This window comes from Pyrus communis, chromosome 16, assembly GCF_963583255.1.
Source record: "Pyrus communis chromosome 16, drPyrComm1.1, whole genome shotgun sequence".
NCBI lineage: Eukaryota > Viridiplantae > Streptophyta > Magnoliopsida > Rosales > Rosaceae > Pyrus > Pyrus communis.
This window is the reverse complement of record NC_084818.1, coordinates 1215435-1238655: the sequence shown is the minus strand read 5'-3', so window position 1 is coordinate 1238655 and position 23221 is coordinate 1215435. Positions and strand designations below refer to the sequence as shown.

At 40.1% G+C, this 23221-nt stretch overlaps 3 protein-coding genes across 5 annotated transcripts; 1 reads left to right on the top strand and 2 right to left on the bottom strand.

Moving 5' to 3' along the window:
* The first annotated feature begins 3553 nt into the window (after positions 1–3553).
* Positions 3554–4842, top strand: LOC137720915 (GCN5-related N-acetyltransferase 10, chloroplastic). Its single transcript, XM_068460036.1, has 3 exons — positions 3554–3997; positions 4283–4335; positions 4435–4842. The coding sequence occupies exons 1-3, from the start codon at positions 3578–3580 to the stop codon at positions 4823–4825; spliced, it is 864 nt and encodes a 287-aa protein (XP_068316137.1). The 5' UTR covers positions 3554–3577; the 3' UTR covers positions 4826–4842.
* A 273-nt stretch (positions 4843–5115) lies between these two features.
* LOC137720914 (histone-lysine N-methyltransferase ATX4-like) lies at positions 5116–12062 on the bottom strand. The gene is made up of 23 exons (XM_068460035.1): positions 10566–12062; positions 10401–10456; positions 10127–10316; positions 9653–9781; positions 9450–9518; positions 9279–9347; positions 9084–9175; positions 8902–8994; positions 8583–8718; positions 8378–8483; positions 8199–8298; positions 7936–8060; positions 7671–7816; positions 7160–7264; positions 6966–7030; positions 6638–6860; positions 6413–6499; positions 6246–6302; positions 6086–6175; positions 5871–5957; positions 5618–5692; positions 5369–5469; positions 5116–5257 (listed from the first exon to the last, which is right to left on the bottom strand). Exons 1-23 carry the CDS (start codon positions 11517–11519, stop codon positions 5167–5169), a joined length of 3246 nt encoding a protein of 1081 aa, XP_068316136.1. The 5' UTR covers positions 11520–12062; the 3' UTR covers positions 5116–5166.
* Positions 12063–20004: 7942 nt separating this feature from the next.
* On the bottom strand, positions 20005–23221 carry LOC137720894 (uncharacterized). Of its 3 annotated transcripts, none has more exons than XR_011066593.1 (4): positions 22953–23221; positions 21477–21974; positions 20841–21025; positions 20005–20424 (listed from the first exon to the last, which is right to left on the bottom strand). XR_011066593.1 is itself a non-coding variant. In XM_068460016.1 (4 exons), exons 1-4 carry the CDS (start codon positions 23055–23057, stop codon positions 20335–20337), a joined length of 762 nt encoding a protein of 253 aa, XP_068316117.1. In that variant the 5' UTR covers positions 23058–23221; the 3' UTR covers positions 20005–20334. The 3 variants fall into 3 exon arrangements, 2 of the variants coding, with proteins under 2 accessions (XP_068316117.1, XP_068316116.1); XM_068460016.1 differs by having other exon boundaries at positions 20841–20987; positions 21555–21974; XM_068460015.1 differs by having other exon boundaries at positions 20841–20987; positions 22953–23220.

The following is a 23221-nucleotide window of genomic DNA, read 5'->3' as shown; positions in this document are numbered from 1 at the left end:
TTATCACTTATTTCATAATTAAGTTTCCTACATTTTTTAATTTTTATTTCTTCAAGCTTCAAAATCAATAGAACACAAAAAATCTATCGCAAATATCATGCGTAAATTATAACTTACGGGTTTTCATTTAATTTAAAGAAACAAAAAATAATCATCGTGAATATTGGCTTGCATGTTGAGAAAGAAGCACTAGTAGAAATCTGGTCAAGGCTTGATCATCTATGACGACTTTTTCCTCAAAGGCCACAAAAGAGCCACAGACTCCATGTCAGTGAAGTAGGAGAGTAGCTGATCATTTAGAGTGAGGATCTTCACTAGGAAAAATTTTTAGGAGTGCCGGGTACACCAAAAATTTTTGGTGTACCCTCACTCATAAAAATTTGATTTTACTTTTTTATTGAAAAATAAGTGAGGTAGGGTCCACCATTATGAGTGAGGGTACACCAAAAATTTTTGGTGTACCCGGCACTCTGAAAAATTCCTCCTTCACTAGATCCTTTTGTGAGGATTCTCATCGATTTCTCTTTGTGAGGATCTCAGAGATCTTTAAATCACATCTTTTTATCGTACATCATGCAGTTAAAAATCATTGTAAATTTTTTTATTTAAAATTGAATATAAACAATACCTGACGAAAACTAACTGCACGATGTACGATGAACATATGTGATTGGAGGATCCGACGAGGATCCTCTCTCAATTATTTAGGCCCCAGATAACGGTATATGTGGCCCTGTGGGACAATGTGACGCCCACATAATTTTTACTAGCTAGTGCTTGTGCTAGAAAATATTTTATCACGAGAAGTTTATTCAATGTTGAGAATGACATAACAATGGATATTATGATTTAAAAAAATAATTCCCAAGACTGATTGAAAAACATGAGTATAGTTCACATTTTTTACAAAAATGTCTTTTGAGTTTGAAAGTTTTAAGCCATTTGGAAGAAGTGTTCATACCATTCTTAGTCTCATAAGTATTTTTCTTCTAGTAAGTAATATGGCGTCGCATGTCATTGCTGCCTTTGTTGCTATGGAGAATTGTAATTGTCCAGGAAGTGGAAGTCCAGACATCTCCGAAATAGTTGCACGAATTAAAGAGTGTCAATTCTTTCCTTGTCTTTGTGGGCAAGCAGTTTGTTTCCTATTTAGATACGGATTTTTTTAGAAATTCCAAGTTCGATTAGTGTTATATTACCAGCGTTTCAGCAATTACAGTACCTAGTTTTGGAAGGATTCCTAAACCTGTGCGGGTTTAATTTCCTGAAACCCTAAGATTCCTATACTTGAAGGGCACGCTTTTAGTCGATCAGTAATTCCTAATCACACACTGATCAGTGCCGTAAAAACCTTATAAAATCTCAGTAACCCCCTGCAGGGTTAACCAGAACAATACATTTATATTTGTTCTAAGCTCTGTGCCATACTTTGCTTACCTCGTATCTTCTTCAATCTCTCGAAGAAGAAAAGGAAGAAGATAACATGGCGCGGTTATTAAGTGAGAAATACTTCGATAGCTTGACGGAGTGGCCTCAGAACTTTACCAAATTCGACTGGTTGGTTACAATTGCTGGGGTTGAAGTTGAGATGCATACGCAGGAGGAGAAACTGATGGACCGAAAGAGAGAAACTTTGATGAAAGAGAAGGCTCTCAAGAAGCCGATGCTAGTCGAGCCGCCCAAGAAACAAAGGTCGCCCCCTATCGATTCTACAGGAACAGATTATTCGTTGAAAAGAAAATGGGCTAGCAATAGCATAGATGATCATCGTGCGCCGAAGATACAAAGGTCGCTCGGCGGACCGAAATTTTTTTCCCAAAGCATGTATGGTGGTGGTGATGATCTTGGTAGGGGTGACGTGGGATGCAAGAAACAAAATGTGATGCCGAAGGACAAAGTCAAGAAAGTCAAGGGATCGACCAAGAACTCTCTGAAGACGAAAGAACCAATTGGTAGTCCTTCCACGCCACCGAAATATCACGACTTGCCTGACGAATTCAAGAGAGAAATTGCAAGGTTGGAGGGGACTAGGCTGAGCTTGGTGATACAGAAGCCATTGACTATGACTGATGTAAATCAGAACGACAACAGGCTGTCAATGCCTGAAGCTCAAATCGTATCAATGGATTTCTTGGAAGGTGCAGAGAAGGAGTTGCTTAAGGAAAATCAAACAATGCCGGTTCAGTTGATAGACCCTGGTCTTGTAAAAGGAGGTATAAACTTGAGACGGTGGCACATGAAAAAGAAACCGGAGAAAAATAGCAGCAAACCGGAGAAAAATGGCAGCAAAATCTATGTGTTGAGAACTCAATGGGGTGCGGTTGCTAAGAGGAATAAACTCAAACCAGGTCAGCTTGTTCAGGTTTGGTCGTTCCGGGTTAATGGAAATCTTTACTTGGCTTTGGTCTTGGTTAAGGAGAGTCGCGGTGAAGGTGATCATAAGGAGAGCGATGGCTGCCATAGCGGGGGTAAGAGTGGTGTTGTTGAGGGTGAAACTAGTGGCAGTAGTACTGGTATTGGTGGTAGCGGAGGAGTAAGTGAGATAATGGAAGAAAAGAAGGATGACAACAATGGGAATGCTAGTGGGGCAAGTACTGTGACCAATGGGTCGGACCATGCAAGTCCCAACCCTAGTGAGGACCATGCAAGTCCCAACCGTAGCGGAAGCAGGAAAGAAGATGCGGACGTGGAACCTAAACTCTAAACCCTAAACTGTAAACTCACACGCTAAAAGATAAAACGTTTTTGTAAATCCCTTAAATGTATGCCATTAATTTTTCGGAACAAAATTTTGTATTTCTTTGATATTAAGATTTTTTTGCTGCACCATATCACTTTGTTTCCCCTCAATACTTGGGAATTAGTACTATATAGTCCACTGATGAGTTTTTTATGGTGCAAGTGCATTGAAATTAGTTCAGTCCGAAAGAAGAAAATCTTGATTTTACTTGTTAGGTCAACATTTGAATTTTGTTATGTACACGAAATAAAATTAAACATACTTGGAGAGGCAGCACCTTATGTCCAACAATCCAATACAACCAGAAAAAATAGGGTGTTCTACCTTCAGATCACGTGTCTGTATAACCATCTACACAAGATCAAAATCTTTCTATATTGTGTATCCTACATAATCATTCATGATCACACTCATAAAAGAGTGCTACATACTGTTGGTCGGATACAAGAATTTCTTCTTGTTGATATCGTAATGATAAAAAAAATTAAAATAAAATAAAAAACAAAAACGATCTCAAACCAATAAGGCTCCCTACTTTGCAAAAATCAGAAGAAGAGAACGCTCATCATAAAAAATTATTTATACGCATTACCATTTTGATACTACCTGAAAACTAGTACCAATTAAAATGGTAATGCATAAAAATAATTTTCTACAAGTCCATGTGGGTGGGTAAAGTTGACCACGTGGATCATTATTTCTGGCCTAAACCAAGCAGAGAAATTAGGACCGCTCGTGTCCACAATATCTTATCTTTCCTCCTAACAATTTATCGTCACCGTCCCACAAATATAAAGGATCAGAAAATGAAGAATCCAGTGGCATATACTTTATGTAATGCAAGCTATTAAAAAAGCAGCAACCAAAAACCAAGCAGAAGATATGGCGCATCATTTGCTAGCGAGCTACCCCAACATATCAGGAAAACTCAGCAAAGAAATTTCACCATATGGATTTACTCCTTCTAGACCAGCTAATATTTTTAGGACAAGTAGTTCATCTTCTTCTTCAGTGCAATGCAGCAGCAGCAACAGTTCGACGTCGTCGACCAATCGGGAAGAAGTAGGGTTTGTGGGGAGTGGGAAGTTTGGTATTGACAGAAAGGGAGAGTTCAAGTATTTGGTGAGTGAGTTTGGTTGGAAGGTCAGGAGTTTGTTCAGAAACGGGGATGAGGTGAGGAAGGCAGCTTATGTTCAAGCTGAAGCATTTCATGAACCTGTATTTCTCTTTGATGATTTCTTCTTCACCTTCTTCCAGGTTTTTCTTATATCCTCTACTTTTTTATATAAGCAATATTTTACTTTAAACGTTGTTTTTATTAATGAAAATAAAATATTTTACTTTATAAATTTAAAATGATCTAAAGTGCGAGAGAGAGAGATTTAAACTCGGATGCATAGGAACCATATTTGCTTTAATCCTTTAACGAAAATGACTACGCTCATGTCTGTTAATATTCTTTCTTGTTTTTTGGTTACTCTTCAAATTTCATCATCATATATGGTCATAAGTTTTAGTTTAATTTGGTTTCTGCAAATACAGGCTGAAGTGCTTTCTGGGCTTGTATATAAACTTAGGAATTCACCCCCAGATAGGTAAACAATTTTATTTGAAAATTGCAATGTACATTGTCATATGTATTATTTAGCGTAATAATTATGCGTTTTTATGGTATCTCATTAATAATTCAACAGATACGCTTGTTTAGTTGCTGAGTCTACCCCTGAAACTTCCGAGTCACAAGAACTTGTGGGAGTTGCGGACATCACGGCATCGAGGGACCAGGCCGTCCTTCTGCATCTCCCATCTAGGGCACCGGAATATCTTTACGTGTCCGGCATTGCTGTTTTGAAGAGTTTCAGGAGGAAGAAAATAGCAACCGTTCTGCTAAAAGCGTGTGATGCGCTCTCGGTCGAATGGGGTTTCGAGTATCTTGCCCTCCGGGCATATGAAGACGATTACGGCGCTCGCCAATTGTACTCGAACGCAGGCTACCAAGTTGTCTCCAGCGATCCTCCATGGCTGAGTACTTGGATTGGACGGAAACGCCGTGTTCTGATGGTCAAACACTCTACTAAGACATGATACGTTAGATCATTGTGTGTTTGCAACGTAAAGGTAGCGATTTTTAACGAGAAGTGTTAAAATCGCCAGTCATAAATGACGAACTCATACCATCGCTAACAAAGAAAGAACGACGACGTTCGAATAGCCGGCAAAAACTATGAGCTTTTATAGTTTTATTGAGCTAAGAAGTTTGTCCAAAGAAAAATTAAAATTAAAATACAATATTCCTTTTTTCTGCTCTTTTTTTTTTTTTTTTACCTTGGCAAAATTACAAATTTGGTATATGGACTGGAGGGTTAGTTGTTCCTTGCGGTGAAACAATGGCTGTGCAAGTGAGGGCGTATATATCCATCATCCTACTAATTCATGAATTTCCGACAGTTGGGAGCTTTACATAGACACGGGACTTTGAATTCGTCAGGCTCGTTAGGATCAAACAAGTAATCGTACCTGCCAGAGGCAACAACGGAATATGCAGCAGCGTTAAGCTAATAGCTTCCTCGTAAAGAACTGAGAGACGGTGAGAGAGAGAGAGAGAGAGAGTGTGAGAGAGATACATACGTTAGCTCATCGCCGCAAGTTACATCAGCCTTTGCAATAAGTACAATCCGGCTTTCTTCATCACCCACACTCATGATCCTCGCATAGCAATTCGGCATGCACTGTAGTAAAGATAGGCAACAACAATAAATCCGTAAAGACAAGTCACGGAAACAAACTGACAACAAGTAGATGATTGAATCTATTGAAGAACGGTGGAGGAGCAAATCATGTACGGACAGCACCCTAACATTTATCAGAATGACTTACCGAATGGTTGATCAGGCGTGCTATATTTCCTTTATCAGTGGCATCTACAACCACTTCTTCACTGATCTTAAACAACTGCAGAGTAAACATGAGCCATGAGAAAACAAGCAAAAACGGAAAGAAAAAGGAATGCAAAGCATTTAAGAGCTGAAATTCTAGCTGGAAACAGAACTTGGGAAACACGGGGCATGAGAGATAAATAGAGCCAATTTTGAAGGTAATAATTACACCACTTGAAAAGAATTCAACTCACATAACAGTCTTTGCCTTCTGATCTATACCGTGTCTCCCTAAGATCTGCAACACTACGTCTCACCTGTTCACCACGATATTCAAGAACCTGAAACAGACGTATGCTTCTTAGTACATTCTGTTTTCAACATAGTGGATTAACTTCTCAAGATACAAGAGCTTTTACACTTAATGAAGGGAAATGATTTGAAAAGACAACGTTCAAATTCCATATACCATTTCTCCTTCTTGTATGTCTCTACGGGCAAAGAGACCCCAGCCATGTATCCCAGATTTACCAAAGCAAACACGATCATGTTCTGTTCTCTGCATTCATGCACATATAGTAAGAAAATCGAACATTGAATATTGAATGGGAAATGAGGACGATACTTGCCTGTAAATGTTGTAGCCGTTCCCTAAAAGATGAAAAAGTTGGACGATCCTCTACTACCTATTGAAAAAAAAAAAAAAAAAAAGGTCAATTTGAGATTAGTTTATTTTAAATCCCATATAAAAGGGGAAATACTATTTCATCAAACTCTGAAAAGGCAAAAAAGTTACTCTGAATGTGTTCAAACTTCGAATTGCTTCCAAGGGATGATGGGAAAGTCCCTTCACATGTTGGGCAACGGTTTCTTCTTCTGCTCTCTAGAATCAGAGAAAAAAAAACAGTGAGAAAAGATCAGGCTAATTACATATCTAATAATTCAACAATCTAACCGTTTATGTCAACTGAGGATCACTATAATGTGTATGGACAGATAACTAGGCATCAAGGTAGAATACCTTCTTATTATTTTTCAATCTATTGTACACCCGGCATCTTGCAGCAGATAATGGCTCGGGCTCGGACTCAGGCTCCATCATTTCAACTGTCAAAACCTCTTCAAGCTTTGTTCTATTAGATGAAATTAACCTTGAACCAGGCTTCTTATTTTGGAGAAGGCTTTTCGCTGAAAACACACCTAGAGGAGTCTGTATGATTAAAACCGTATCTGGATTTGGAGCCCTGCACGAACATTGAAAAACAGAAGAGTTGGGAGAAACTTACATATGTACAAGAAAACCAACAATTTGGGAGCAAATGGACATAAGACAATATGAGAACCCACACCTGTGGTAAGCACAATAAGAAACCATTTTTGTGGTCTGTTTTCCATTTTTCTCCAAACAATGCAACTGCATATTAAGAATGCACATACAAATGCAATTACATATCACCAGATATACGAGTAATCTGATTCATAATGAGAAGGTGCCATAGATATGAATATAATGAGAACAAACAAAAAGCAATAAGATACTCACCTCCATGCGATAACCTGCCCTTGAGGCACACATTGCATGGTAATAAGTGGAACACTTGCAACATTGCGTGCATGAACCGTGAATTTGCTTACAAATAACGCAAATCTGAAGCAGATGTGAACAACCCAAAAACCCTTAGATTGCATCCTCTAAATATTTCAGGGTTCAATCTGTAAGATAAAATTAAAAGAACAAACTAGACTCGCAACCAATGACACAATGCATTCTGGAACATTTCTAGATCCACTATGTCAAAGTTATCGCACAACTCAGTTCTTTATTCACTAATTGTAGATAGGAAGGGTCAGGTGTCACTTTTTTTACATTACCATGTTGTTACATTTAAGAATAGAAGTCTTCGAAAGAACAATGTCAATTTCAATCATATGATTAGATGTAATGTATAGTAACCTTATCCTGAGTTTGAATTGGAATAGCCAAAAAACAGTAACCTTATCCTGAGTTTGAAATGGAATAGCCGAAAAACAATATACGAGAACAAAGAACCCACCTTCACAAAAGAATTTGATGGAATACTCAAGATGCCAAGAGCAGGCTCCATCTTTTCATCACTTGCAAAAGAGACTTCAGGTCTGAACCAAGCACATGTAATATGAACCCACAATCCGTCAATATCAGTTGGCTTTAACGCACCTCCTGCAGGGAAAAAGTAGATAAGCAAGATCAGATCAAAGACATGAGATCACAACAGCTAAGTGAAACCTGATGACATGACAGTGTATGACTCAACAAATCCACTCTAGCTAGAAACTTGCCTTTGACAGGACAGAGACAACATTCTTGCTTGACTTTGGGTGTTTCACATGCTTTGCAGACCCACGAAGTGAAATCTCGAACATTTCTTGCTCCATAGCATTCTTGATGGACGGCTATCTGACATCTGATAAAAAAGAAACATTAAACATTTCCTGGTTTTCATGCCTTTATAACCCATGGGAGTCTCTAAGGGGCATCGCACAGTTGGTCCTCCAACATCACTGATTTGACAATGATAACTAATGAACTCTATTGATGATACCTATTGCAGATGATGATTTTGTTATAGTCCCAATCTTCAACCCATCTACATACAGCGCATCGTTCTGTTGTCCACTTGGCATGAACAGGTTCATACTTTTCTGTAATAGTAATCAAATAAATGCAGTTAGTTTACATCAAATGTAGAATTATATGCACAAATATAGAAAACAAACATACCTTGCAAAAAAGTAAGCAACTTCTGCTTTCGTTCTTTAATAGAAGGCCGTTTAGGGGGTTTAGAAGACACAAGAGCATTTTCATGATACTCTGCTAACTGCAACATCTGCAAAGTCAAGCGGGATTGCAATATGAGTATGATTCCCAAATTGAGAGGCCATAGGCATACTATTAAACAATGGGGAGTAAACTCAAAGAATAGTACCCATTGTTCCAGTGGCAGTAAGGAACCTTTCACTCTGACACTAGTCCTCCAATTTCTCGATTTGGAACCTGTGTGTCGCTCCCATTCACTAAGTGCTTGCTTTTCTGCCCCACAGAATCCACACTTGCACACGACACTGAAACATAAGAAAGAAAATGTATATGAATAAAAAAATTTCAGATGTCAAACCAAAGTAATAATCAAATTGACTTATTAAGGCAAAAAAAATTAACGGTTAAGTAATATGAATTTAACCACCAAGACTAACATCAATTATAAATCCTAAGAAAAATGGAAAACCATTCATTCTTATGCTTACGAGTGAAGACTTGGAAAATAAATGCCTTCCACGCAGTTGCAGACAACAGTAACCTTGTTAGGCAGCACCAATTGACCATTATTTTTACTCCATCTGCATCAGAAATTCTATAATCAATAGGGACAAGTCGGTGAAATAATAAACCCAATTCACTCATAAAATTAAAATTTGGATAAACTTACTTTGCGTTTGGTTGCCCCCTTTCAGAATCTGATAATTCAAAATTAAACTTGACTTTGCACGTAGGGCAGTAGTAATCAGTGCCTCCCAAGTTCTTCAAAAAGGTAATAACACAGTCAGGGAAGTCTAGAATCTCTTTAAACTAATTATGAATGAGAAAAACAACGAAGTTGGGTAATTTAATATAATAGACGGACCTTAAAAACGTTACTGGAAATTTTGTCACATTCAGCATGCACCCACACTTTACAACCATCACATCGGACCTACTCCCAAAGGAAATATATAACAATAAATTGACAAAGAACTGCACTCTAAAAATAGGAAGTACAAATCACAAGCCAAGCATAGTTTGTAGGTTTCCTCACCCAACTGCCACTGTCTGAATCATTCCAAATCTTCTTGCATATCCCACAATAATGTTTCGATTTCACTAACTGCAATAAGAATGATGCAAGTATTGTCAACAATGCACAATATCCGGAACGCAGAGAAAACCTTCTTTTACTTTTATTAAGAACTGAATTTAAAACCAATAAATAACACCTAACACAAGGTAGGTCATACTAACCCTAGCACACAGTTTACAAAGATATTGGCCTCCGGGAGTTGGATCCTTCATTTTGTTTATCATTTTAAAAGGAACGTACAAGCCGCAGCCTTCACAGGGTCGTATGTCTTTCTTCTTCCCATATACATCCTGCTCAAAGAAACCAAATTCAATACATTGGAAATAAAAAAGATAAGTGTCTACTATTGCAGCAAAAACCTCCCCTTTTTCAACAGCTGAGAGAAATAAGGAAAGAATATAGTTTGAACCTAAGGTATATTTACACTGGATAGCCAAGCAAAGAAGCACAGTTCTGTAAACTTCTCAATAACTAAGCAAAGCAATAGCCAAACTTCCATTAACAACCCCGTTCTGATGATATCAAAACTGTTTGAATTAATTTTTGGATGGTGTTTGAGAAATTCAATGTTCAATATTGTGTCCTAGAAACTACACAATTTAAAAGACAGGAAACAATGCTCTAAGAGAACTTGCCTGGTCCAGGTCATGGTTTGAACCGGTAGCCTCTTGAACCCCTCTCTGTACAGAGTCATCATACATTGCTGCCATATTTATATCCGCTATCAACTTTTCTGTAAACCCTTGTTCCACCAAAAATGCCTCCTCAATTGCCATCTGGAATTCAAAGGGCTCGCAGTTGTTCAATTCAGGCTGCTCCTGGAACCTACATCAAGCAAAATGTTACATAATGACAAAGCGGTTACTACATTGCAATTCAAAAATTTATGAAACAACAATAGCCACACACCTGTCCACATAGTCCATAAAGGGAAAAATCTTCCCACGTTCAACCCAAGCATAATCCTGCTCAAGATGATACGAAATCTTATAACAAAATGCCACACTCTTCCAAACATGAAAACATCACAAGTTCATAAAAACAGATGAACTCCGTACAGAAAGTAATTCATACCCGTTGATTCCCATTCCCAGAGTATCCAAAGAACATCACACAAGCTGCATCGGGTATGCAAGACCTCAAAACAAGCTCAGGCGCTTGCGACATTGGATCAATGACAATCGCAGGCCAGAAAGGCTCCTTTTTCCCTGGCATTGCCCACACTATATCGCCTGAATAGAAGTCTTCGGGTCCATACAAGCCATCTTTCCTCTCACCATTCTCCTTTGCAGCCCTCACTGTCTCCACTAAACCATTTCCTTCATCTATTTCCACAACTACACACTTGTCATCGTCACCCAATTGCTCATGCATTGACGAGAGTGTGCTTGGTGAGCTTGAATACTTCCTAATGTCGAAACTCTTAAATGGCACACTCCCCTCAACTTCCTCCTCTTCATCTTCTTCATACAAAGCCGAATACTTCTTACTGTTATATCCAATTCTATCCACATTTCGCATCTTTTTCGTATTTTGGCTAACTAATTTCTGCGCTTTAAAGCTAGGTTTCTCCTTTTTACATTCAATCTCCTCATCTACATTATAATCTCTTAAACTAGTCTTACTTTCTTTCTTCCAATTCTCAATTACCGAATCATTAAACCGAGAAGGAAGTACCTGAACTCGGCCCCGCGACGTCCTCACCAGCGGCGGCCGTGAAACCTCCGTCTTCGCTGTGGTGGCTGACTCTCTGTTCTTCGATTTCGACTCATCCTCGGGGGAGCAGGAGACTTTGGTGCACCACGAAGCAGAGAACCCCGGCTCGGCGGCACTGATCGAGCCGAGCAGGCCGTGGAGGCTGACGGGGATAATACTGGCTGCGACCTCGCCAAGCAGACTGAGAGGATAATACCCATTAGTCTTCCTCTTCTTCCTGCCCGAGTTATCGTCGTCCTCACCCGGTGACTCGCCGAGTTTGCACCGTTTCAGACTCGGCATTTGGGATTTGAGATTCTTCTTGATAATCATTGTATCAAAAAATGCAAAATTCAGAGGCCCCACGAATCGATGAATCCCATAAACCCAAAAGACTATATATTTTCACTTCAATATTAACACCCACAAAACCCTTTTGATTTCATCAAAAACCCAATTCCCAAATCTCCTATAAACCCTAATTCCCAATTGGGTTTCCCCAAACAGAATAATTGAAACGATTCCCGCTACAGAAATTTTTTTGTTTTCTCTGGAAACAAACAGAAAATTGGGAGAGAAACAGAGCAGAAAGAATGCTCGAGAATTAGACGAAAAGGATCGAAATTGAGAAGAAAAAAGTTGGATTGGGAAATAGGGATCGATCTATCCAGGAAGTTTCTTCCCAACTGCTTCAGAGCGCAGAGAGATATGAAAAGAGAGACAGAAGAGAGAGAAAATCAAATTGTTGTAATTGTAGTGTAATTATGTTAAGCAGCCGAAGGAAAACAGTAAAATTCGAGACCTGGAAATTTTTCTCTTTTTAGAGGGCGAGAGAGAGAGAGAGGAAGCGGGGAGTTAGAGAGAGAGAAGGGGGTCGGCGTTATCTTTCCAAAGCGTTATATTGGGGAGAGAGAGAGAGAGAGAGTGTCTAACGTGCGCCTGACGCGTATAGAGCGCAATTCTTCCTGGCATGGTCATGAGAGAGACAGAGCATGGTCGTCATGGACAATCTGGTAATATAGTAACATTCATCGGGCGTGTTCTTTTGTTTTCGTGATTGTTTTTGCAGATTTAATTCGAGGTTGTTTCGTTTTAGAAAATTTCGTTGCAGAGGCCAAAACATGTCGCAACGTTTTTGTGTTCCAAGAAAGTTGGGAACTTTATATCCGAAACAAAAGTGTTGGCATCGAATCCAAGTTCAATGTTTTTCGTTTTGTTTCGATTCGCGTTAGTCGAACGTTAAATCGACCGAACTCAAAAATTTTGCAAACTTTAGTACGATGGTTTGTTTGGTCGATTGATGTTTGTTGGATTTTGGTGGTGGTCACCGGAGCATGGCGGCAGGCATAGGTACAGTTTTTAAATTTCTTCAACTTTTTTGGGGGGTATGATAGTTTGAAGCTCCACCAATGGAAATCTAGAATTTTCCCACCAATTTCATTTTGGTGGGGTTAATTTGGGTATTTTGCTCTCAAAGAGTTTCATGTTGGTTGCCCTGCTAACAGGTCAATATTAATACGACGACGTCTGTGAATAATTATTATTATTTTTTTTTCTTATGTTTAATTAGGAATTTAGTACAACCTTTGGAAATTAATCATCTGCGAGCCCTGGAAAAGGAAAAAAATTGATAACTTTGAAGTTGTCGGCGGACGGAGATGGCCATGGGGATCTGAGATGGCCTTCTCTCAAATTATTTATTGTTTTTGCGGTACAGAGAAAATAAAATTTGCTATAAAGTGTGGTTTGGTGTGGTGGTGTTGGGTTGAAAGTTGAAACTAACATGTTTCTGAAATTGAACAGCATCATGGCCTCCCTCTGTTTTCGATTGGCTACCCAACTACAGCGGATATGAGATCTTACTAACCCGAGAGCTTAAGAAGTATTTTGTGTGATTTTGTTCAAAATGAACAGACCTAGATCAGTATTATCTTATCTAACTAGACTTAATGCAGACAACTTATCACTTTAATGATCTGTTATCCAAGTCTACACTACTAGGCTCGACGGCCTCTCTTTGTTTTTAGGCTCAAATGAAAGTTGACATATTCCTTCAAATTTTTCGATTTGTAAATTGGTATTTTTCGATAAGTTTTTTTTTGGTTCAATCGATGGATAGCTCGTGAGAGAGTGGTGAGGATATTTTTTCCAACATTTTTATATTGTGGGTTATGTTGCAAAGGTGGGTGTTTGTTTTTTGAGATTGGTCGTGCTTTTAGGTGGATGGTGTTAGACAAATAAGGAATATGGTTGGAGTCCTTGTGTAATTGTATATAATATTATTATTGGAAGAATAAGCCGTCCTACAGCCGTCAAGCCGTCCTACAGCCGTCCTACCTTGTTCTACCTACACACTAGCCGTCCTACAGCCGTCAAGCCGTCCTACCTTGTCCTACCTACACACTAGGACGGCTACCTTGTCCTCTACAGCCGTCCTACCTTGTCCTACCTACACACTAGGACGGCTACCTTGTCCTACCTACACATTTGTATCATGTATATATATCCTTGTAATCTTGTAGAGAAAGATAATGAAAAAATAAGCATTCTCTTCCATTTGCATTCTCTTCCATAAGCATTCTCTTCCATTTTTCCACATTCATGTATCAATAACAAATATAATTTTTAGCCTACATACCTTTTTCTACATGGTATACAGAGCAGGTTTATAACCCTAGCCCTAATTTTTTTTTCGGCAGCTTTTTCTGCCGTTCCCATGGCTGTTCGTGGCCCGTCCCGTCCCTCCTCTGCTCGTCCTCCCCTCCACTGCACCTACTGCAATTTTGATTATCATACCCGAGACACCTGCCATAAACTTCATGGTTATCCTGTTGGCCATCCCCTCCATGGCCAACCGTGGCGACCACCGCGCCGTGCCACTGCTTCCAGTTCTTCCCGCAGCCATGCACCTTCCAGTCCTCCCCGGTAGCCACGGTTTTCTGCTTCCCGACCCCATAATTTCACCCAGGCCCATCACGTGCAAGGCACCCAGGCCCCCGCCTCCTCTTCTACTCCAGCGACCCACTAAGTGCACGAGACCCAGCCCATTTTGCATGACTTGCAGCTTGCCATGCCTGACCTCTCTGCCGAGCAGCACTCCCGTGTTCTAGCTGCTCTACGTGACACCACCACCCCTCCTCAGGCTAATGCCGTGCTCACTACTGATTTTGCCCAAGGTTTGTTACCTGTCACCTCTCGTCATGGTCAATGGATTCTTGATAGTGGTGCTACGGATCATATTACTTATTCCGCTTCATGTTTGGTTAATCGTTCTCCTTCACATTTGCCGCCTATTTCTTTGCCTAGTGGTGCTTCCGCTCCCATTACTTTTACCGGCACTCTTCCTTTAAATTCCTCAGTTACTTTGAAGGATGTTTTATGTGTCCCTAATTTCCGAGTGGACCTTATATCGGTTGGTAAACTTACAGATGGATTATCGTGTTCCATAACCTTCTTTCCTTCTTGGTGTGTTTTGCAGGACTTGGTTTCGAAGGCAATGATTGGTGTGGGTAAGCGACGTGGCGATCTGTATTACCTTGTGGCCCTTACCTCTTCTCTCCCCACCCGTCAACCTCTCTGCAACATCATTACCATCCCCTCCTCCCTCTGGCATAGGCGTCTTGGTCACCCCTCCTCCACTCGTTTGCAAGCTTTAGCATCTAGCTCTCTTAATTGCACTTTTGATTCTAGTCATATTTGTGATGTTTGTCCGTTGGCAAAACAAACTCGTCAACCTTTTCTTTTGAGTTCAATTTCATCAACTTTCCCTTTTGCTTTAATTCATTGTGATATTTGGGGCCCGAATCGTCAATCTTCTCTTTCTGGTGCTAATTATTTCTTAACCATTGTGGATGATTTTTCTCGCTTTACGTGGGTCTTCCTCATGAAACATAAATCCGACACTCAACAATTAATTAAGGATTTTTTTGCTTATGTCACTACCCAATTCCGCACTACCATCCAATGCATTCGTACTGACAATGGTGGTGAATTTTTATCTCTTCGTAGTTTTTTCTCTGATCATGGGGTGCTTTTACAAACTTCTTGTGTTTATACCCCCCCAACAAAATGGCGTTGTTGAAAGAAAACATCGTCATCTTCTTGAAACCGCTCGCGCCCTTTGTTTTCAATCTCATCTTCCTATCAAGTTTTGGGGGGAATGTGTTCTTACCGCTACTTATCTCATCAATCGTCTCCCTACCCGTCTTCTCTATCATAAATCCCCATTTGAGGTTCTCTTTTCGAAAACCTCATCTTATGACCACTTCCGCGTCTTTGGTTGTCTAGCATATGCCACCTCTGTCACTCCCACCACCAAATTTTCCCCTCGGGCTTATCGTTGCATTTTTCTTGGTTATCATCATGGACAAAAGGCCTATACCCTTTACGATCTCGACAATCACCGCATTTTCACTAGTCGAGACGTCATCTTTCACGAAAGTACTTTCCCTTATGCCGTTTCTCACCCTCCTATCCCATCCTCTTCGCCTACCTTACCCATCCCACCCCCTCTGGACTTTACATATAACCCACCCCTTCCTGCCCCGACGCCTCACCCTCCTCCACCTTCCTCCCCTTCCACGCCTCCCACAGATTCCCTTGCTGCCCCATTACCCGTTCATCCCCATGCCCCTGCCCTCTTGGCATCCCCTCCTTCCCCCCCCCCCTCGCTACTTCCTTACCTTTCACCCTTTTACCCACGGACATCCCTACCCCCCCACTACCTACCAATCCTCCCCTTCCCCGCACCTCTTCCCGTGCCCATAAACCTCCATCCTATTTAAAAGACTACGTTTGCTCGCAGGTGATTCTGCCATCCCACCCATCTTCGACTTCGCAACCCGGTTCTACACAAGGTACGCGATATCCACTTTGTAATTTTCTCTCTTATCACCGTTACTCTCCCAGGCATTTTTCTTACATTAACTCTGTCAGTCGGACTGTGGAGCCTTCCTCCTTTGCCGAGGCTGCCACTGACCCCAATTGGCAACGTGCTATGACTGAGGAGCTTCAAGCTTTACATGTTAATGGTACTTGGACTTTAACTTCCTTGCCCCCTGGCAAAATTCCCATTGGTTGTAAGTGGGTGTACAAACTTAAGCACAATTCCGACGGCTCTATTGACCGCTACAAAGCTCGTTTGGTTGCTAAAGGCTTCACTCAGGCTGAAGGTATTGATTATCATGACACTTTTTCTCCTACTGCTAAGATGATTACGGTGCGTTGTCTTCTTGCTCTTGCTGCTAGTCAGTCTTGGTCTCTTCATCAGCTTGATGTTAATAATGTTTTCTTACATGGTGACTTACATGAAGAAATCTATATGTCTCCTCCTCCTGGTCTTCGGCGACAGGGGGAGAATCTTGTGTGTCGCATTCACAAGTCACTTTATGGTCTTAAGCAGGCTTCTCGCCAATGGTTTGCCAAATTCACTAGTGCCATCATTTCTGCCGGTTTTCAACAATCCAAAGCTGACTATTCATTGTTCACTAAAAAGTCTGGTATTTCTTTCACAGCTTTGCTCATTTATGTGGATGATATTGTGATTACAGGCAATGATGCTAGTGCCATTAATTCTCTGAAGTCTTTTCTCCGTGATCATTTTCGGATAAAAGACCTTGGTGATTTAAAATATTTTTTGGGTATTGAGGTTTCTCGTTCCAAACAAGGGATTTATATTTCTCAACGCAAGTATGCATTAGAGATTCTCAAGGACTATGGTTTTTTGGGAGCACGACCCATTGCTTTTCCTATGGATGACACAAAATTATCTGATAAAGGAGAACTTCTCAAGGATCCTGAAAAGTATCGACGATTAGTAGGTCGGTTAATATATCTCATTATCACTCGGCCGGATATCACCTATTATGTGCATGTTCTAAGCCGTTTTATGCACGAGCCAAGGATATCTCATATGGATGCTGCGCTTCGTATTGTTCGTTATTTGAAGGCTACTCCAGGTCAAGGTTTATTATTTCGTTCTGACAACCAGACCAAGTTAACTGCGTTTTGTGATTCTGATTGGGCAGGTTGCCCTATCACTCGCCGTTCGACTACTGGGTATTGTGTATTCTTGGGCGGTTCTTTGATTTCTTGGCGGACGAAACGACAGAAAACCGTTTCGCTCTCTTCAGCAGAGGCGGAATATAGGGCCATGGCAGGTGCTTGTTGCGAGATAGTTTGGCTTCGTTTTTTGTTGAAGGATTTGAACATTCCTTTGGATGGTCATTCCATTTTATTTTGTGATAATCAAGCAGCGTTACATATAGCTGCCAATCCTGTTTTTCATGAACGAACTCGTCACATTGAGATGGATTGTCACTTTATACGAGATAAAATTGTAGATGGCACAATAGAGACCAAGCATGTGGGTACGGCACAACAGTTGGCAGACTTGTTTACCAAACCTCTTGGGAAAGAAAAGTTTTCGGGTATGTTACGCAAGTTGGGAGTTCTTGACATCCACTCTCCAACTTGAGGGGGAGTGTTAGACAAATAAGGAATATGGTTGGAGTCCTTGTGTAATTGTATATAATATTATTATTGGAAGAATAAGCCGTCCTACAGCCGTCAAGCCGTCCTACAGTCGTCAAGCCGTCCTACCTTGTTCTACCTACACACTAGCCGTCCTACAGCCGTCAAGCCGTCCTACAGCCGTCCTACCTTGTCCTACCTACACACTAGGACGGCTACCTTGTCCTCTACAGCTTCCTACCTTGTCCTACCTACACACTAGGACGGCTACCTTGTCCTACCTACACATTTGTATCATTTATATATATCCTTGTAATCTTGTAGAGAATGATAATGAAAAAATAAGCATTCTCTTCCATAAGCATTCTCTTCCATTTGCATTCTCTTCCATTTTTCCACATTCATGTATCAATAACAAATATAATTTTTAGCCTACATACCTTTTTCTACATATGGGTTTTTGAAAATATGAACAAAGTTTGGTGATTTCGTGTAGAGATTCACCCACCTCCCACTTCAATTTTTTGGGAGGTCAACGTCAACCTGCAAGCACAAGATAATCGCCAAGCAATGTTTTTGGGGTTCAATTTACGAAGTAAAGGATTAGACACGAAGAAAATCTTGTGTCCAGCAGTCGGATCACGTGTTTGCTTGTATACAGAGTTTCATGCATTACAATATCAGGATTCTCTAGTCCCACCTTGTGAGAAATGTGGCTCGCGCCGCCGCCCGTACGGGCGTACGCAACTTCTTTCTTCCACGAAGCTTTGGTGGTTATGGTGTTTCAACATAGAGATGGAGCCGGAAGAGTTCTGTTCCAAGACTTTAGGAAATGTTACTAAAATTGGACGCCAAAAAGGTTCGACAGCAGCAGCTTATGTTATGTTTGTGGGTCCATCTCTATCCCATGTTTTTGGAAGTTAAATTTTGGAACACACTTTTGACCGTACTTGTTCGGTTTGCATGGAGTTGTATGAGAAACTGGAACTGAATAGTTAGGAGTGGTAGGTAAGAACTAGGAGGGTTGCAACACGACGACAGCGGCCGGAGCAAGGAGGTGGTGACATGGCGGCGCGATCTCTCCTCCATTTTTAAGATGCGATCTGATTTTATTTGGATGAGTGGCATGTGAAGTTGTGAACTATGGGCGGCCGTCAGCAGACCTCGCCGTACTTAACGAGGATCGTCGTCCTTGCATTGGTAGGGTTGAGTTCTCTTGCAAAAGTGAAACTAATATAAAGTCGGATGAGATATAAAATTGATCAAATCACTCGCGTTGTTAGGCAGTCTGATCGAAGATTTTCTCGTAGTGGAGAAACCTATTGGTACGGTGCTATTAGGAATATTTTCCGGTTTGAGGAGAAAACCCAACTGGTAGAAGTTGAAGCTGCGGAGGAGAGACCACTTATTTTTTCAGTTTTTTTTGGGCTCCAGGAATCAGCACGCTTTGGGCCTCCCTCGAATCTGGGCTGGCCTGCAGTACATTTGTGAGGCCCAGGCGAATCTGGAAGTGACGATCGATGGAACAGAAGCAAAGCATTAGTGTTTAAAAAGTTCTTGGCGAATAGATCGAAGACTGGCAGAGAAATCCTCTCGCACTTCCTATTTTGTTTTTTGTGTTCTATATGGTTGGGTTTCGCACTTTTTAGTTAGATTACGTGCTTGATGGATAAATTTTTGATAATTTACTTATTTTGTTAGGGTACGTATTTGATTTCCTAACCTATTAGGATTTTGGATTTACTTCCAATTAGGATTAAGATTCTCATTGCTTATTGAAATTTAAGTCCTATGCACTGTAAATAGGACCTTAATATTTCTCTTTTTTGGTTTTGGGGTGGAATTCACTACTTGAAATTACGAGTATGTAGCAAATTTGTGGCTTATTTGAGTGGCAAATTAGTGAAAGCCAATTTGTGAGTTTTAAAGTTTGAGAACAATTTGGGAGAATCTTCTTCGTTTGTTATAGGTTCTTTACTCATTTGGTTTAGAATCTTCGGGTCATTTAGACTGTATGACTCAAACCCCATTTCGAGATTGTCTTTTCACCATGTTATTCTTTGGTTTGAAATATTATTTGAACGCAAGGCATAGTAGGTTGAAGAGAAAGACTCTATCTACCGTAACAATCCATCACTAATAAATATACAAAAGAAAACTAAAATTAAACCGGAAACTGCTTTGGTTCTATACATAATCCCATCAAATTACTTCAATAGTTAATATTTTATTCAATGGTAAATGCTTATAAGGGGCAAAAAACATGAAACCAACCAAACTGGATTGTATTCTCACTAGCAAATAACATGCACAAGAAAAGATTACAGCAGTGGAAGAGAGGGACTAGAAAAGATTGCCATTTTATAACATGTAACATGAACAAGTACAACTGTTTGCTTCCCCGGCCCGATTATTCCACATACATACGTATTTACATCCGTTCGTAGATTGGCCGTGTACATACGTAGGTCTAGAGAAGATGTTGTTATTCCAGCAGATGATATAAGAGATCAAACACCTAGCAGAGGAGGATTTTAGGGGGTCTAGTTTATTGATGAGCAATACCTAAACTGACTACACTACTACTACTACTGATCTCATCTCTTTCATCGCATCATCGTTGACCTGGCTACTTCATTTCTACGTTCATTATTTTATCATATGTATAAGTTAACAGTTATAGCCTCTTGGCATACGATTCTTCGGTCTTGGCAAACCTTCCCCGGATCCTTGGCTGGTTGTCTGCAAGAGCCTTCCTGCATGCGTACTGAAACGAAAGCATTTAATCAGTTTCCTACCTACTGCAACGTATGAGCTCAAGGGCCGAATCCAGTAAATTGGAAGTATATAAGAAAGTGCTTCAATCGACATGAGATGCTATAATAGTTAAAGTATGGAAATGCAGCATTTTTTAATCTAAGCTATTAAACGGGACTGAAAATCATCCACTCATATAAAGCGAACAACCAACCCTGTTTCAACAGCCTCGAGTGTTTAATCACAAAGGTCAATCAGAAAAGGTGAAATGTTTGTAAGATCATTGTCAAATGCTGCAAATGTTGCTTCAGTACATAGCTATGCAGGAATTTTGGCTCTATATCTCAATCTGTTATGTTTCCATTCAATTATTTACACAGTATTATAGAAGTGAATCCACAGAAACAACATTGATCAGGATTTTACCTTGATTTTCCTGCCGAAGTTCCTCTTTGTCTTCTTGTTGCGGTATCTTGAAAGCTTTTCCATGCGTTCCTCACTGCTGTAGTTGCTGATAACTATGGGCCGCTCTAGGGAGGACTGGATGAGCCTTGTGTTACTGTTACCGAGAGTCTGTCATAAAAACTCAGTATCAATGACCTAGTCCCATCCTGTGGAAATGGCCAGACATGTCTAAAAATTTTTCAGTCCAACAGTCTTTGTTACAAAGCCAATAATCGCTTATTGATTAATTCAAATAAATGAATTATCAATCGGTCCAAATAACTCCTAGATTTGTAGACGTGGGGTCAAGAGATTCACAGACATCGGTTGCACAAATGCATCAATCTCTCAGCTGGAAAATGTTTGGTTAGTTCTCTTAGGCATTGCATTGTTTAATAGACCGAAGAATGGTAAGGAATGGGGTTCATTTCGTTATAGACGGTCTAAAGGCTATGAGAGAAGGATTTAAATCATTGTTTGTATGACCTTTTAATTCATAACCTCTTCTCAACCGAATCGTTGTTGTGTAGATAGGTAATATTTTAGTTCTTGTAAGAATATGAATATTTTCAAACCTAAGATATATAGCATAAAATAACTAAACTAACTATATCTGACCTTAATATCACCTTCACTGTATGCTCGACGAATCCCATAAGCACTCAAATCCATTCCAGGAAAATCCAGAAAACTTGCCTTCGTTGAAGTTCCGTGCATCCAGTCCATTGAGGTTAAACATCCTGAGCTCACACTCTTCTGGAATGACACGTCGCGAGGCGGTTTGTTTTCCTGAATATGATTTCCATCCACTGTCAAAACAGAAAATTTGATATCTACGGCCTCAGAAAGTGGTGCTCCTATCGCATCTTTCCCCAAAAGATCCTTGTCATAGAAGACATCATTCAAAAGCTGCTCGCTTTGAAGTGATTCAAGGTCTGCAACCTTGAGTCCTTGAGAGGAGGTGACATCTTCGCCGCTAGATATCATTGAAATGACTGCTGTCATGGGATCAAGGCCAATGGCCGGTTCTTCGATGATAGGCTCTGGAGCTTTGAACAGATCCCATTCTCCTCCCAGGTCATATTCCGAGATCATCGAGGCCTCGGAGAAGCAATTCTGCATTAGACAAAGAAAGAACCGAACTTCAGACCTAAACTAACATCAAAGTGATTGTGGCAACACCTAAAATTTCAGACCAAAACAAAGAAAGAGGAAAAGTTGGCAAGCTCTCAACTTTATGAAACTCACTAATAGTTGGGGACCAAAGCAATCACTACTGCTCAAAGTTTCATACAAATTTTACTGCAAAGTAATTCTTTGAACACATAAGTTACAGTTCCATGAAGATTCAACTTTTTTACTTTTTACCACCAAAGTGAAAAAAACAAAGTCAGTCTTTTCCTTTTTAGCATTCAGATTGCATTTAGAGGAAAAGAAAGCTTTTTCCTTCTTTATCCAGCACATAAAGCAAAGTCCAGCTGTTCCATCGCATGCTCTGATGAAATAAAAACAAGACTGTACAGACCAAGATATTTTTATTCTCCTTTTCTTTTTCCAATTTTGTTTTTTCTGGAAACACATAAACAGTGTTTTGGATTGAAATTTATGATTAAAATTTGACATTTGTGCCTTGTTTTGATTGTTACATCTTCCAACTTTACTTACAATTAGTCAGAGAAATTAACAATTTTCTCACTTTCCCACTTCCTAACTTTAATTCCCCAAATTTGGCATTTTCCCACTGGTTTTCTCAGCAACCAAACAGGGAATTAGGTGAAAAATCAAACCAATGAACATAAATATATGCCAAAGACTTGAACTTTGAGCTTCTTTGGTTCTGACAAACAATGAATCCATAAATAGTCCCCATTTTCTCGAGATTAGAGGGTTGTTGATGGTATCATACAGAGTACACAGCAGATCACAAGAGAGCAACCCAAATTCACAGACTTTATACTAATTCAGCTAAAACCCATCTCAGAATAATCAATTCAATGCAGATCATGCAAATCTATGAGAAAAACCAAACAAGTGCATATATTTGTTTGTAGAGAGAGAGAGAGAGAGAGAGAGAGAGAGAGAGAATATGGGTACCATTGGAGCATTTGACTTTTGGCCTCTGCAGAACTCCTCCAGCTGCTGGAAATCTTGAGAAAAGTTCTGGAAATATGGGAACAAAAGCCCAGTTTCTGCATACATTCTCAAAAGAGAACCCAGAAAACAGAGCTAACAGAAATCACACTGAAATGACTGCAACAGAGCAGACAAAAATTTCTAGAGAGAGAAAGAAGGAAGGAAAAATGAGTCTAGGTTGGTTTGGGTTTTGGAGATTACAATTTATAAGTTGAGAAGGAGGAGGGAGA

Coding starts and splice junctions, on each gene's coding strand:
- LOC137720915 (XM_068460036.1), top strand. CDS start 3,578: ATGCAAGCTATTAAAAAAGCAGCAACCAAAAACCAAGCAGAAGATATG. Junction 3,998..4,282: donor TCTTCTTCACCTTCTTCCAG/GTTTTTCTTATA, acceptor CTGCAAATACAG/GCTGAAGTGCTTTCTGGGCT. Junction 4,336..4,434: donor AGGAATTCACCCCCAGATAG/GTAAACAATTTT, acceptor ATAATTCAACAG/ATACGCTTGTTTAGTTGCTG.
- LOC137720914 (XM_068460035.1), bottom strand. CDS start 11,519: ATGATTATCAAGAAGAATCTCAAATCCCAAATGCCGAGTCTGAAACGG. Junction 9,782..10,126: donor CAAACCATGACCTGGACCAG/GCAAGTTCTCTT, acceptor TTCTTTGAGCAG/GATGTATATGGGAAGAAGAA. Junction 8,995..9,083: donor AGGGGGCAACCAAACGCAAA/GTAAGTTTATCC, acceptor TTTCTGATGCAG/ATGGAGTAAAAATAATGGTC.
- LOC137720894 (XM_068460015.1), bottom strand. CDS start 23,057: ATGTATGCAGAAACTGGGCTTTTGTTCCCATATTTCCAGAACTTTTCT. Junction 21,975..22,952: donor AAAAGTCAAATGCTCCAATG/GTACCCATATTC, acceptor TGTCTAATGCAG/AATTGCTTCTCCGAGGCCTC. Junction 20,988..21,476: donor ACAGTGAAGGTGATATTAAG/GTCAGATATAGT, acceptor TTTTTATGACAG/ACTCTCGGTAACAGTAACAC.